Source organism: Mustela lutreola, chromosome 14 (assembly GCF_030435805.1).
Source record: "Mustela lutreola isolate mMusLut2 chromosome 14, mMusLut2.pri, whole genome shotgun sequence".
In the NCBI taxonomy this organism is placed as follows: Eukaryota; Metazoa; Chordata; class Mammalia; order Carnivora; family Mustelidae; genus Mustela; species Mustela lutreola.
In genome coordinates, this window is record NC_081303.1 from 36,572,657 (window position 1) to 36,588,469 (window position 15,813).

Below are 15,813 nucleotides of genomic sequence, written 5' to 3' on the forward strand. Positions count from 1 at the left end.
AGGGCCCCGCCCTCCGGCGACCCCCCAGCCACGCGGGCCCCGCCTCTCTGCGACCCCCAGGCCCGCGGGCCCCGCTCCGACCGCGGCTGGTGGAGGACGCGGGAGGGGAAAACGTGGGAGAACAACGCTCGAGTGCGGACCGGGGCCGGAGGGGCGGGGCCCGCGGGGCTGGGGGTCGCTGAGGGGCGGGGCACGAGCCTCAGCACCTCTCCTGGAGCCTGAGATCCTTCTCAGCGGCGGAAGTTCCGGCGTCCGTAAGTGGAGGTCAGAGGTCAGCAGGAAGTCGATACGTGGCCGCCGCCTGTCCCTGCCGAGGAGGCGCAGCAGCCGGAGATGGCGGCGGTGCTGAACGCAGAGCGACTCGAGGTCTCCGTTGACGGCCTCACGCTGAGCCCGGACCCGGAGGAGCGGCCCGGCGCAGAGGGCGCCCCGCTGCTGCCGCCACCGCTGCCGCCGCCCTTGCCGCCGGGGGCAGGCCGGGGACCGGGCGCCGCCGGGGAGCAGCCGGAGCTCGGGGAGGCGGCGGCCGGGGGCGCGGCGGAGGAGGCGCGGCGGCTGGAGCAGCGCTGGGGCTTCGGCCTGGAGGAGCTGTACGGCCTGGCGCTGCGCTTCTTCAAAGGTGAGACCGCCCGGCCCCACCCCCGCTTCGGCCGCCCGGGCGAATCCGACCCGGGGCCGTGGCCAGAGCGTGACCGGGCCAGTCCCCGCCTCGCTCGCCCGGGCCGCGGCGACCGGAGCAAGTTCCGTCCTTGGGGGTCCCCGAAGTTTGTCACCGGTCGCTGGGTCACACCCCTGAAGGGCCTGGAACCTCAGTGTAGTAGTTCGAGCCCTGCCTCCCGGAGGTTACGGGACGTTATACCCAGTTGAGCTTCTTGGGTTTCCATGACCGGGGTGAAGAATGAGCCATTTCTCTCGCAGAGGATCCGTTCTGGGATGACTTTTTGTATGTTCTTTTCCTTCTTCTTCTTTTTCCTGTCGCATTCCTTTTCTTGTTTCCTATGGTAGGCACATCAGACTCCACCGATTTTTACTCCTTTTCGGGGCAGGAAGAAGTCGTCCCACAGGTTCTTTCCAGTCGTTCTGCGGAACCGTAAACTCCGAATAGGACTTGCTAACCTGGCAGTTTTGATGAGGTAGAGAGGAGGAGATATTAAGCTAATAGGTCCCCCCTGGCTAATCAGCCTCTAAAGGGAAGGGATGCCCACTATGTTCTAGTAACTTCTAGATGCTTAAATTGTACCTTGGAAACAGTGTGCAAGAGTAAATTCTCACTTAAGGCCTAAAAGTACCCTCTTGTTTATTGCAGAATTAACTGTAAAATGTCTCGTCTTGGAGCACGAGAGAGAGTGTGTGTGTGTGTGTGTGTGTGTGTGTTTTAATCGGTGATTCACTGGTGGTCATACCAGTCACATGATCTTTTCAGTGGGAAAGACTGATGAGAAGCCAGTTAGTTTAATTCTTAGAGATACTTGGATTTTGAGGGGCAAATCTTCGACAGAATGAAACTTTAAAAGTGGTTGCTAGGTTTCATATGCATTCCGGAACAGCGTATTTATGACACCTCGCCCAAAGGGAGTTCATTTTGAAGTGCAACACATACTTTAGTAACTGAAGTTGTATAGTTATTGTAGTGATACATGCAAAAGTTATTTGTTCTCTCCCTAAATAACTGCAAACTAATGAAAGTCTTTTCTAAATTTTCTAGAACATTCGCTTATTCCACATTCATTGTATTTTTTTTTTAAGATTTTATTTATTTATCTGACAGAGATCACAACTAGGCAGAGAGGTGGGCAGAGAGAGAGGAGGAAGCAGGCTCCCTGCTGAGCAGAGAGCCCGATGTAGGGCTCGATCCCAGGACCCTGGGATGGTGACCTGAGCCGAAGGCAGAGGCTTTAACCCACTGAGCCACACAGGCGCCCCTCATTGTATTTTTTTATTAAAAAGATTACCCTTGAAATATTCATTGTCATTGGACAGGGAGTTCAGCTTTCCATGCACTGGCCTGCTTGGGGAATTGGTGATAGCTAATAGGGTTTGGATCACTTGACCCTTAGGTCACTGGCTTGAATTTAGTGTTTCCTGTGGTGGTGATACATTACCACTTATATAAAAATCTGGTGTTTGCTATACAATTTGTATAACTACATTTTACTTCAAATTTTTATTCTTGGGACTTACTTTTCCAGTGTTCAGGAAGATTATGTAGTAGCACAAACGTGAAAAGGACCCACTTTTTATCTTAGTTTTTGCCAAGTGACTAACAAAAAAATAAAGGTCGGGGTGGGGTGCCTGGGTGGTTCAGTGGGTTAAGCTTCTGCCTTCAGCTAAGGTCCTGATCTCAGGGTCCAGGGATGGAGCCTCACATCTGGCTCTCTGCTCAGCAGGGAGCCTGCTTCCCTCTCTCTCTCTGCCTGCCTCTCTGCCTACTTGTGATCTCTCTCCTCTCTCTGTTAAATAAATAAAAGAAAATCTTTAAAAAATAAAAAACAGGGTGCCTGGGTGGCTCAGTGGGTTAAGCCGCTGCCTTCGGCTCGGGTCATGATCCCAGAGTCCTGGGATCGAGTCCCGCATCCGGCTCTCTGCTCAGCAGGGAGCCTGCTTCCTCCTCTCTCTCTCTGCCTGCCTCTCTGCCTACTTGTGATCTCTCTTTGTCAAATAAATAAAATCTTAAAAAAAATAAATAAATAAAAAATAAAAAACAAACAGAATTTTTAAAAAAAGGTCATTTTATCTTCTGAGCCTATCTTATTTGAAAGTGGTGATCTTTTCTTTGAAAGATTAATACACTGAATAATGTGCAGTAAATTTAGCATTGCTTTGGGAGTCAGGAGGCCCTGGATTCTGTTTACCATGTAAACTCCAAGACCTCTTGGTTTTCTGTTCCAAACTCTGTTTCCACCTGTGTGTGTGTATAAAGCAGCTAGTTTAGATGAAATTTGATGTCTCAGGTTTAGGATTTGGTCTAAAGCTGACATCATTTTAACATGCTTGTTGAGTAAGTAGTAGGAGTCCTTAGGGAATCTGTAATTGGGGGTAGGGGCCTAGTTACCAGTGACCTTAGAGAAAAAAGCTGCATTGATAGGTATAGTTCATTCACTTCCTAAGTTAAGCTCTCAGAGCAGTATTCAAATACTTAAAGGAGAAATAGCAGTGTAGCAATTAGAGCCACCTTTCTGCATGGATCATTACATAGTTGGCCATGATGAGGCCCTTAGGATAAGAGATGCCTAAGGGCTGAGGGGGAAGTCTAGAAGCAGTAAGAAGAATTATGGAAAGTATGTGAGTCAAGTGTTGCTGACTTTGTTTTAATGTGCAAATTATCCCCTGGGCACCACCCCGGTGACCCTTGAATTTTTATTTTTATTTGAGAGAGAGAGTGAGCACACAAGCAGGGGGAGCAGCAGGCAGAGGGAGATACTTGACATTCTTTTTTTTATAAGTTTTATAAGGATTTTTAAAAGATCACTGTTTTGTGTTTTTCTGTACCAGAATTTCAGCAAGAATCAGAAATGATACTAAATTTTATCTTCCACTGTGGAATAAATATGAGTCTTGAGAGCATGGCTATCCATTGAAAATAACTTAGATTGGGAATTATGAATCCTGTTTCTTGTTCCATCCCTGTCACAGTGGTCACAGGCTAGTGACTGAACCCATTATGTCAACTACCTCTTAATTTTATGCAGGTAAAAGTAAAATAATAGATAAAAATTGGGGTGAAAGTAAGTTAGCTTTTTTTTTTTTTTAAGATTTTATTTATTTATTTGACACAGAGAGAGGGAACACAAGCAGGGGGAGCAGGAGAGGGAGAAGCAGGGAGCCTGATGTGGGCCTTGATCCCAGGACCCTGGGATCATGACCTGAGTGGAAGGCCGCTGCTTAATGACTGAGCCACCCACGTGCCCGGTAAGTTAGCATTCTTACTGTTCAAACTTAAAACATTGTTGGGATGCCTGGCTGGCTCGGTAGAGCATGTGGCTCTTTTTAAAAAAAATATTTATTTTTTTAAACTTTTTATTTTATATAAATAAATATAACTGATATATATATATAAACATAATATACGTAATATATATAAATATAAATAAATTTATTTATTTGACAGAGAGAGAGATCACAAGTAGGCAGGGAGGCAGGCAGAGAGAGAGAGGGGGAAGCAGGCTCCCTACTGAGCAGAGGGCCTGATGTGGGGCTCCATTCCAGGACCCTGAGATCATGACCTGAGCCGAAGGCAGAGGCTTTAACCTACTGAGCCACCCAGGTGCCCCTTTAATTTTTATTTTTGAGAGAGAGAGTGAGCACACAAGCAGGGGGAGCAGCAGGCAGAGGGAGAGGGAGAAGCAGGCTCCCTGCTGAGCAGGGATTTCCCGGTTTAGGACTCAATTCCAGGACTCTGGGATCATGACCCCATCGAGGCAGATGTTTAACCCACTGAACCACCCAGGCACCCAAGCATGTGGCTCTTGATCTTATTCTGGATGAAATTTCATGTTAGGTTACCACTTCATGTATGTTCCTTTTTGCTGTTAAGGAGCTTAGGGTCCAAAAGAGAAGTTAAAGACCCAATGACAGTCACAATACAGTGTGAAGGATGGAAGGGGCAGATGCCATTCCAGAGAGAGGGGTACAGCCAAGAGCCATGAAAGGACAAGGCGTGTGATGGGAAATGGAAAATAGGAAGCAGTGTGATAGAGCTGGAAAGGCACGTTGGTGTCAGATCCACAGAGGGACTTGAATGCCATTGTAAATAGCCTTTTTGTCAGTGACAGTGAAGAACCATTGAAAGTTTTTACAGGGCAGAGCCAATTTGCCAGATTCTAGCTTAGCAGACCTCAGCTGGTGTTCTGAGCTCTTTGGGTAAGGACATATTGGTTGGTTTTATTATAGCCTTTATACTTCTTGGATGGAGCTAACCTGAGGAGTGGTATTTTGGTTTTTAGAGTCTTTGGGGGTGAATGTTTCCTGGTCTAATATTTTATTTCCTCATCACATGAAGCTGTTAGATGGTTGCATTCATTTAAAAGTCCAGAGTATTGGGGTACCTGGGTGGCTCAGTGGGTTAAAACCTCTGCCTTCGGCTCAGGTCATGATCCTAGGGTCCTGGGTTTGAGCCCCGCATTGGTGCTCTGCTCAGCGGGGAGCCTGTTTCCTTCTCTCTCTCTGCCTACTTGTGATCTCTGTCTGTCAAATAAATAAATAAAATCTTAAAAAAAAAATAAAATTCTAGAGTATTAACCCCAGTATGTGAGGTATTGCTTTGACATAATATCAAGATAATATACATTACTCCGTGTAATCCTCTGCAGACCTTCTAGGGAGGGTGGTGTTCTGGCTTCTTAGTAAGGGAACTTGAGGGACCTGCATCAGTTACTATTAAGAGGCAGGGTTGATTCTCAACTTGGATTCCAAAGAGGTCTTCCCAAGAGGTTTTCCTGCTATAGGAGACAAGTGAATAGAAACCCCGCCTTTTCTGATTGTGTTCTGAGGGAAATATTTAGAATTACTACCCTGTTGCCTTATTACATTTTGGAACGTTTTATTTATTTTTTATTTTATTTTATTATTATTATTTTTTAAAGATTTTATTGATTTATTTGACAGACAGAGATCACAAGTAGGCAGAGAGAGAGATGGGGAAGCAGGCTCCCTGCCAGCAGAGAGCCCCATGCGGGGCTTGATCCCAGGACCCCAGGATCATGACCTGATCCGAAGGCAGAGGCTTTTACTCACTGAGCTACCCACGTGCTCCTTTTTTATTTTATTTTTTTAAAAAAGATTTGGGCGCCTGGGTACTCAGTTATTGTGCATTTGCCTTTGGCTTGGGTCATAATCCCAGAGTGCTGGGATGGAGTCCTGCATCCGGCTCCTCGCTTGGCAGGAAGTCTGCTTCTACCTCTGACCCTCAACGCACTTGTGCTTGCTTTCTCAAATAAATAAAATATATTTTTTAAGATTTTTATTGAGAGAGAGAGAGAGAGAGCACAGAGTGGGAGGTGGGGAGAGGGAGAGAGGCAAGCTCCCTGCTTAACAGGGAACCCGATGCGAGGCTCAGTCCTGGGACCCTGAGATCATGACCTGAGCTGAAGACAGATGTTCAACCCACTGAATGACCCAGGCACCCCCTCATTTTGGAACTTTTTAAATAAATTTGCTTGGAAATATTAAGGGCTGATGGATAGATTCATACCGTTTTTCTATACACGATCATATTATCGAGTCTCTTTAGAGACCTGGAGGAACGAAGTGTGAGAGAACCATCTACTCTGAATTCCTACATGATACTATCAGGTTTAAAATTCTAAATGTAATGGGGTGGAAATTGCCTCCAAAGGACTGAAGTAAAAGTGCTCATCAAAATTTTGACATGCTGAATCCCACTGCTACTAGTACAATATTAGATCTTTTGGGAGGCCTGCATTTAGCTAGTGTAATGATTTTAACTCTTGTAAATTGAAAATGGATGTGTTAATTCATTGGGGATTGAAAAATGGTGATACTCTAAATGTCTGTTTTTCCTGGAATATATTCCTGCATATACTATTTGGTGTGGAGTATAAATTCAAACAGGAAAGGAAAAATGCTTTGCCTTTATTAGTTTCCAGAATAATGAGTTGTTTCTCTGGTGGCCTTAACATGTGACAGTTTTTATATTGTCTTTAGGTACTTGTGCTTTTAAACATATATATATATATATGGAAATATTATATATATATGTATTTTAAGCTCTTATCGATGCTCAGTACCATCTTTAACAAGTGGGAGCCTTGTCAGGTTGGCTCTTAAGTTCCATTGACATGACTGGTAATTTTTCATAGCTTCCTTGCTATCTGGTATGATAAGATATTCCAGGTTATTCTAACACATTTCCTGCTTCAGCAGGAATCATCAGCCATTTGTCCAAGGAGACATGGTTCCCATTTGTGGGAAATAGCATTTGAAGAGAAGTAATCTGGGTGATGGGAGTGGGTGCTTGTTACTGCTGGATTGGTCATTATTTCCAGGCCTTTTCAGTAGACACATCAAGGGTGTGTGTTGGGGGGGTATTTTTGAGCATACGGTATATAAAAGCTGCAGTTGAATTTGGAGGAACTTAAGTCTTAGACTCAGGGTCTTTCTGGACTTGATGTGTTTCCAGGAGCAGTTCTGGTGATAATAGTCCTTAGTACACTCAGTGTGTTACTGCTTTCAGAGAGGCTGTCAGGTGGACAGGACGAAGTGGTTGTTTCCTTTTGTCTCCTTTAGGCATGCATTTACAACAGCATGGAGGAATGCCCCATTAAGGTTTTTTAAAAACGTAGAGGTGTAAATTATTCTTTGGTAACTTATGGGTAATTAGTGTGTGCCTCTTGGACTTCAGTGGTCTGGCCTCAGATAATTTCTTTTTTTTTTTTTTTTTTCTTTTTTGCCTCAGATAATTTCAAGTTTAACTATTACTATCAACCATCTGTTAAATTTTGAGTTTATTTTTTCCTTCTTTTTCATTATCTTTACCTTTAGGCATAGCGTATAATACTATAGGAGGACTTCTAGACCCAAGAGACAATTAAATTGTAACTGCTAGGGGCGCCTGGGTGGCTCAGGACGTTAAGGATCAGACTTGATTTTTGCTCAGGTCCTGATCTTCGGGTCTTCGAGCCCCACGTCTGGCTCTGCTCAGCGTGGAGTCTGCTTGTCCCTCTCCCTCCCCCCAACTTGGATGCTTGCTCTCTCACTCTTCTAAAATAAATAAGTAGAATCTTTATTTAAAAAAAAAAAAAAATAGGAAAGAAATTACAGCCACTAAGAATAGTAATATCTCAGGGTGAGGGGATTAAAAAAAAAGAGTGCTACCTTTTAGGTATCTCATTTTTTAAAGATTTTATTTATTTATTTGACAGAGAGAGATCACAGTAGACAGAGAGGCAAGCAGAGAGAGAGAGAGGGAAGCAGGCTCCCTGCTGAGCAGAGAGCCCGATGCGGGACTCGATCCCAGGACCCTGAGATCATGACCTGAGCCGAAGGCAGCGGCTTAACCCACTGAGCCACCCAGGCACCTGGTATCTCATTTTTTAAATACGCTAGTTCATATTAAATTTGAGCTGAACTGAAGGTTTCCCATGAAGACTGGATTCAAGAATACATTTATACATGTGTGTCTATATCTCTGTGTGTTTAATATAAGTGATTTTAACATCAGTGGAAGCTTCCTGTTTGTCGAATACACATTTGGAGGAGTACACGGATGATAGGTGTAGAGTGTGATGAACTTTCCCAAAATGTACATACTCTGGTAACCAACCCCCAGAAGGAGATAATGTTTAAGAGTAGTTTCCCTCTTATCCGTGCTTTTGCTCTTCCTGGTGATTAGCTGCAGTCCAGAAGCCTGTGATCACCTCCTGACCGAATGTCAGAAGATGGGTAGTAGCCTAACGCTGGGTCACACATCTGGCGTCCTCACCTCACGGCGTCTCATCTGTCATGGAAGCATTTTATCATCTGCCGTAATAAGGGTGAGGACAGAACAGTAAGATATCTTGAGAGAGACCACATTCACTTAACTTTTATTACAGAGTATGTTATTGTTTTATTACTCCTGTCTTACTGTGCCTAATTTTTATAAATTCAGCTTTATTATAGATAGATATATGTAGGAGAAAGCACACTAGGTATCAGGTTTGGTACCATCCACGGTTTCAGGCATCCACGGTAGGCCTTGGAATGTATCCCTCGTGGATAGGGGAGGACAACTATGCTTTTGTCTGTTCACTACATGAGATCCGTTCTGGCTCAGGATTTAGGAAGTTGAGCTCTGGAAAAAGCCCGTCTAGGGTCCTTTTTCTAGTTCTGCCACTCAGTTTCTTAAATTCAGTGCCTTCCTTTACTCAAGGGTTGTTGGAAGAGCTACAGGAAATTATATATATAAATTCTCAGCCAAGTGCCTGGCCGTTGATATTCTGCTTATGTTGTTAAGGAGGAAAGATTACCAGGAATTTATTACAGGGTGTGTGGAATTAATTGGGGGGAGGAGTGAGCTTTTATTAAGCACTTAGTACATGTTAGGCCAATGTTTTACAGTCATTGACTCAGAAATACTGCATTGTGTTATACTTTCTTACAAGTAATATAAAAATTTATCAATCGAATTTTTCTCATTCCAGCATGGAAGAGATGCGGTTTTAATTTTATATTTCTAAAAGATGGATTTTACTCAAAGTATATTCTTTGGGAGTCAGCAGTGTGTTAGGGCCATGAGAGCAAACAGGTTTGATCTTAGACTGGTTTGGTGGAAATACGGTATCTAGGATGAGGGAGGAGAGAGATGGTCTTGCTCTCTCCTCTGCACAGATCAGACAGTCCCTGGATAATGTTTTCAATTTGAGGCATTGTCCTGTGGGGTTGAAGGTAAGTGGAGCTGGTCCAGAAGTGGTCTGGGTGCGGGAATTCACATGTGTGCTGGCGGCTGCGCCGTTGGCGTCTGGCGCTCCACCAGGACTTTGGAACACATTTTATCTGACCCTCACAAAAATGGGGAAGGTACCTCCATTTTATTGGTACCAAAACTGGGGCTCAGAAAGGTTAAGTGAGTAGTCCCTATTATGTACTTAATAGAGCTGGGATGTAAATGTAGGTCTTTGGAAGATGCGAGGGAATGAGCTACCAATGCTCAGCTCGGAGTAGAGAACTCAGGGCAAACGTGATGGGTATTTTGTGGCTTTTGAGGTCTTATTGGTTAAGTGTGTTTTACTTAATGCTGAGGACTGGAAATAGACCCTGTGGATGGAAATGTGAGAGGTTAAGTCAGAATAAAGAACTAAAAACCACAGCCACGCAGAAACGTACTAGAATGTTCCCATTCCATGGACCTGCTCAAGGGTAAGTTAGCAATCGCAAAGTGGGTAGGCTTTGATTCCTTTTTTTTTTTTCTTTGTATCTGCTGCAGGTTTTTTCTTTGTGGTTACCATGAAGCTTACATAGAATACTTTATAGCTGTATTAGGTTAAACTGTTAACTTCCACAGCATATAGAAACTCTGTGCTTTTCTCTTTCTCCTACTTGAGGTTACCGATGTCGTCATAGTTGTCTTTTTTACACTGTGTGTGCAGTAACAGGTTATTGTAGGCCACGTGGAGATGCAGAGGGGATTTGGGCTTTGGTTGTGCAGTTCAGTCACTGACGGTGAATGGCCTGTCCGACTCGCAGATTGTATGGCTTCATTTCATCACAGACCATAGAAGGTACAATAAAATACTTCCTTACATCCTCTACCTTACTCTCCAGAGAGAAGAGAAGAATACAGTTTCTGTGTAAACTTACTCTAGCAGTTGAGGTGTGAGACTAAAAACCCTTTGTATAATTAATGTCAGGTGGAAGGGACTTAACGTCGATCTTTCAGAGCTTTGGGCTTGGGAACTGTGATTATAATACTATTGTCAAATTATGCTGCCTTATTAGAACTGTAAAGTTAAGTACTATTGAATTTAATAAGAACATAATTTAGAAGCCATTTCTATTTTTAGTTGCTTGGAAAAAATGTGTTTTGTGTATTGCATTAGTTTCCTATTACTGCTGTAACAAACTGCCACAAATTTAGTGAGTTCAGACTGCACATGCTGTCTCACAGTTCTGGAGGTCAAAAGTTCAAAAGGGGTCCCCCCAGAATTTCACGGTATTAGTCCATTGTTTTCTAGCTTTCAGTATTCATACTCTTAAGATGTCTGTAGTCTTGGGGTGCAACTGCCTTTGGCTTGGGTCATGATCTCAGGGTCCTGGGATTGAGCTCTGCACTGGGCTCCCTGCTCAGCGGGAAGCCTGCTTCTCCCTTTTCCGCTCCCCTTGATTATGTTCTCTTTCTCTATCTCTGTGTCAAATCAAGTCTTAAAAAAAAAAAAAAGATGTATGTAGTCTTTCTTATTCCTGGTCCTGTGTATGTCACCTATTTTTCTTCCTAGAAGTTTTTAGAATTTTTTTTTTTTTAATCTCCAGTGTTCAAGAATTTCTGTTACTGTCTTTCTGTTTATTTAATTTTTTTGAACGATTATGTTCAAAGTTCAGTAGTCCTTCTAGTCTCTAAACCTGCATCCTTCATTTCCGGGAAATTTTCTTGAATTATTTCATGATCATTTCCCCTCTTTTTTCCTGTCTTCACACTCTGATACTGTTAATATCGGCTATTGGATCTTCTGAATTGAACTTTAATTCTGTTACGATTTCCATTTTTGTCTTTTTGCTGCCTTTTAAGAGATCGTCTCAACTATTTTCCAGCCTATGAAAGGTTTTTAAAAATTTGTTTTTACATTTTTAAATTTGTTTTTACATTTTCAAGAGTTTTTTTTTTTCCTCTAAATTTCTCTAAATTGTCTTTCTTCCTGGTGCCTTGTTTTGCTTAATGGCCACATCAGTTTCTGTCTCTGAGGATATTAAATGCAAATTTAGTTTTATGTTTTATTTTAAAATTTTCTTTTGGGGGGCCTGGGTGGCTCAGTTGGTTGGGCGCCTGACTCTTAGTTTTGGCTCTAGTTATAATCTCAGGCTCATGGAATCCAGCCCTGCGTCAGGCTCCACACTCAGCATGGAGATTCTCTGCTTGAGATTCTGTCTCCCTCTGCATCCCCTGCAGACACACACACACACACACACTCTCTCTCTCTCTCTCAAATAAATTTAACAAACTCTTTAAAAGTTTAGACTTTTTTTCCATGTTGGAAGCTTTCTCAAATGTCAGGTAACACGGGGGTATTTATTTGTATAGAAGGGTAAAACACTGAGCAGCTGATTTTAACCTTGAGCAGAGACCTTTACGGTAGGGTGAAGAGGCAGAGGTTGCATAGGGGAGCCCTCAAACACCAGTGTGGTTCAAATCCGTAACTGGAGGTTTTTTATTCCTGCAAATACTCTGGCTTGCTTCCTGGCACATGGGCTTAGTTGTCAGCATTTAGGAACCAGGCAGGAGAAGGGAGTGTGGTTGGGAGTTGTTTCCCATTTACTAGAGAAACTTCTATTTCTCTGTTTGTAGTCCTGCACTTACTCCCAGCCTGGTGTCCTCCCATCTGGAGCATCTGTGATTCAGGTTCTCCAGTAAACATCAGCCCTCTGCTGAAGTTGGGGTGCGGTGGCCATCTGCATGCTTGGGATTGCCAAGCAGTGGGACGGAGGAGTACCTGCTTCTTAAGAGTTTCAGCCAGCATTCTTGTCTCCATCTAAATTCCAGCTTTTTTGTTTTGTTTTGTTTTTAAGATTTTATTTATTTGACAGAGATCACAAGCAGATAGAGAGGCAAGCAGAAGGAGAGGAGAAAGCAGGCTCCCCGCTAAGCAGAGAGCCCGATGCGGGGCTCAATCCCAGGACCCTGGGATCATGACCTGAGCTGAAGGCAGAGGCATTAACCCACTGAGCCATCCAAGCGTCCCTAAATTCCAGCTTTTCAAGAACCTGCAGCCTTCACTTCCTGAACCCTCGTGGGGTTCTCTAAATGGCTTTCCATATCCCTTTTCTTTGAGGCCTCTTTGAGGATCAGCGCTGTGTGTATTTAATCCACCATGTTTAGCTAGAAGTTTATGTTTTCTGTCCTTTTAATTACATTTGATTTACACTTGATCTTAGCCAAAAGGCCAAGAAGCAATTAATTACATTTGATTTAAAAAGAATAAAAATACCTAGAAACCATTTGGCTTTTGAGCTTACTTCTTCTAGTTCAGAGTCAGCAAACTTTTTTCTTAAAAAGACCAGATAGTATTTTAGGCTTTAATGGTCACATATGGTCTGTGTTCATGTCCATTCTTTTTTGTGTGTTCAGTTTTGCTTTTTGTTGTTGATTTACACCCTTCAGAAAACATAAAGGTCAGGGGTGCCTGGCTGGCTCAGTCAGCGGAACATGCAGCTCTTGATCTTGGGGGTGTGAGTTCAAACGCTGGGTGTAGAGGTTACTTAAAAATACAATCTTTAGGGGCGCCTGGGTGGCTCAGTGGGTTAAGCCACTGCCTTAGGCTCAGGTCCTGATCCCAGAGTCCTGGGATCGATCCCCGCATCGGGCTCTCTGCTCAACAGGGAGCCTGCTTCCTCCTCTCTCTCTGCCTGCCTCTCTGCCTGCTTATGATCTCCGCCTGTCAAATAAATAAATAAAATATTAAAAAAGAAAAACAATCTTTAGGGGCGCCTGGGTGCCTCAGTGGGTTAAAGCCTCTGCCTTCAGCTCGGATCATGATCCCAGGGTCCCGGGATGGAGCCCCACATTGGGCTCTCTGCTCAGCAGGGAGCCTGCTTCCTCCCCTCTCTCTCTGCCTGCCTCTCTGCCTGCTTGTGATCTCTGTCTGTCAAATAAATAAATAAAATCTTAAAAAAAAAAATACAGTCTTTAGGGGTGACTGAGTGGCGTAGTCGGTTAAGCATCAGACTCTTGATTTCTCATGAGTTAGACCCCCACATCAGGCTCGATGCTGGGCCTGGTGGAGCCTGCTTAAAATTCTTGCTCTTCCTCTCCCTCTGCTCCTCTTCCCTTTAAAATAAATAAATAAATAAACAAATAAATAGAATAAAAACCATTCTTGCTCACAGATCTTTCAGAAACAGCTATAGGTAGAGTTGGTCCAGTTTGCTGACCCCTATTAATCTGTCTCCTTTAATATGGCTTTTATTGGTTTTAAAGAAAAAGAACTTTTTAAAAAATTGTTGCAGGGGCACCTGGGTGGCTCAGTGGGTTAAGCCGCTGCCTTCGGCTCAGGTCATGATCTCAGAGTCCTGGGATCGAGTCCCGCATCGGGCTCTCTGCTCAGCAGGGAGCCTGCTTCCCTCTCTCTCTCTCTGCCTGCCTCTCTGTCTACTTGTGATCTCTCTCTGTCAAATAAATAAATAAAATCTTTAAAAAAAAAAAATTGTTGCTGGACCGATGCCAGCAGGCAATCTCCTTCAGTCCATTCAAATGAGAACGACTGGCTTTGCGTCCCTTAGGTGGTAGAACTGGTCACTGTCTGCTTCTCGTTGCTGTGTTTGTACACGTGGGTACCTGAAAAATAGCTGTGCAGTTACTTTCGAGTCATAATTTAGGTTTGTCTTTTTGGTTGCTGTGGAAAGCAGAATTCCAAATTGAATATAACTGTGTGCTTTTTTTTTTTTTTTTTTAAAGATTTTATTTATTTGACAGAAAGATTAAGTAGGCAGAGAGCCAGGCAGAGAGAGAGGAGGAAGCAGGCTCCCTGCCTAGCAGAGAGCCCAATGCATGGCTTGATCCCAGGACCTTGGGATCATGACCTGAGCTGAAGGCAGAGGCTTTAACCCACTGAGCCACCCAGGTGCCCCTGAGTATAACTTTGTAATCGTTAAACTGCAAGTGCAGGAACCTGGGATGATGCCTGTCTATCCCTTTCTGGCAGGACTGAAATAGAACTTTCCTGTAGGAATATGGCCCTGGTTAAAGTTTTTTGAGTTTCAGCATGGCCTTTTCTAAATGTAGTTAATGGTATTTATAACTTTACTGTTAAGCATATTTAATACTCATAGATCCAAAAATGGTTCAGAAGAAAATGATTCTCATCTAACTCAGAAAACTAAAGATAACGAATCCTGGGATGTGAACCAGAGCTATCTGAAGAGTAAAATAGATGTAATTTTTTAGCTTATACCTACTGGTGAAAGGTCTTCATTTTCTGCATTTTCTTTTAAGTTGAGAACATCAGCCCAGTATGGGCTGCCCTGTACTTAGGGTGGCAGGGATTATCTGCACACCCTCCTGTGTTTTGTATTTTCCTCTGGAGAATAATTGATCTGTTAACCTTGTCTCAAAGACTGAAAAATACATTGTCTTGACTTTTTTTTTTTTTTTTAAGATTCTATTTATTTTCTTTTTTTTTTTTTTTTTTTTTTAAAGATTTTTTATTTATTTATTTGACAGACAGAGATTACAAGTAGGCAGAGAGGCAGGCAGAGAGAGAGAGAGGAGGAAGCAGGCTCCCTGCTGAGCGGAGAGCCTGATGCGGGACTCGATCCCAGGACCCTGAGATCATGACCTGAGCCGAAGGCAGTGGCTTAACCCACTGAGCCACCCAGGCGCCCGAGATTCTATTTATTTTCAAAGGGGTTGGAGGAGAGAGAGCGTGCCGCCTGCATGAGGTGGGGGGAGAGGGAAAAGCAGACTCCCCTCTGAGCAGGGAGCCAGAACTGGGACTTGATACCAGGACCCTTGGGATCATGACCTATGCCTAAGGCAAATGCTCCAATGACTGAGTCCTACAGGCCTACAGGCGCCCAACTTGTCTTGCCTTTCTTTTTTCTTCTTAATGTAATTTTTTGACAGAGATAGCCAGAGAGGGAACACAAGCAGGGGGAGTGGGAAAGGGAGAAGCAAGGCTCTGTGCTGAGCAGGGAGCCCGATGGAGGGCTCCATCCCAGAACCCTGGGATCATGACCTGAGCCACCCAGGTGTCCCTTGTCTTGACTTTTTAAAAAATGGTTGTTAAAAGAAAAAATGTGTGTATGTGTTTAATATGAAGGTATATATCCGTATTGAAGAAAATTTTGGGAAAATAAAAAAGGAATAAAAAAATCTGTAATCCAGTCTTTTAGAAGTAACTATTATTGTTAACATTTTGGTGTGTTTCCTTTTCTTTGTATTGTTGTGGTTTTTTTTGTTTTTGTTTTAGATCAATTTTGTCCCTAACCTGAATGATGATTAACTTAAAGATCCAGTAATAGAGTTTAAAGATAATGGAACAGTTTTTAAACTAACAAGTATGTAAATGATTCTGTGGAAATGCCAGTACAATTCCTAAGAATGGATGTACTGTTTTGCTAATTCTGGCAGAAATGGACCTATAAAGTTAACTTTTTCTTTAGTGAGGT

At 43.4% G+C, this 15,813-nt stretch overlaps 1 protein-coding gene across 2 annotated transcripts in view; it reads left to right on the forward strand.

Moving 5' to 3' along the window:
* Positions 1 to 260: 260 nt before the first annotated feature.
* The window catches only part of ACBD3 (acyl-CoA binding domain containing 3), a 41,610-nt gene continuing 26,057 nt past the window's right edge, over positions 261 to 15,813 (forward strand). The window contains exon 1 of one of the 2 annotated variants that reach the window (XM_059145296.1): positions 261 to 619. In XM_059145296.1, coding sequence (XP_059001279.1) covers positions 334 to 619 — 286 coding nt within the window. In that variant the 5' untranslated portion in view covers positions 261 to 333. The remainder of the gene's footprint in view (positions 620 to 15,813) is intronic. The other variant, XM_059145297.1, reaches the window with a different exon arrangement.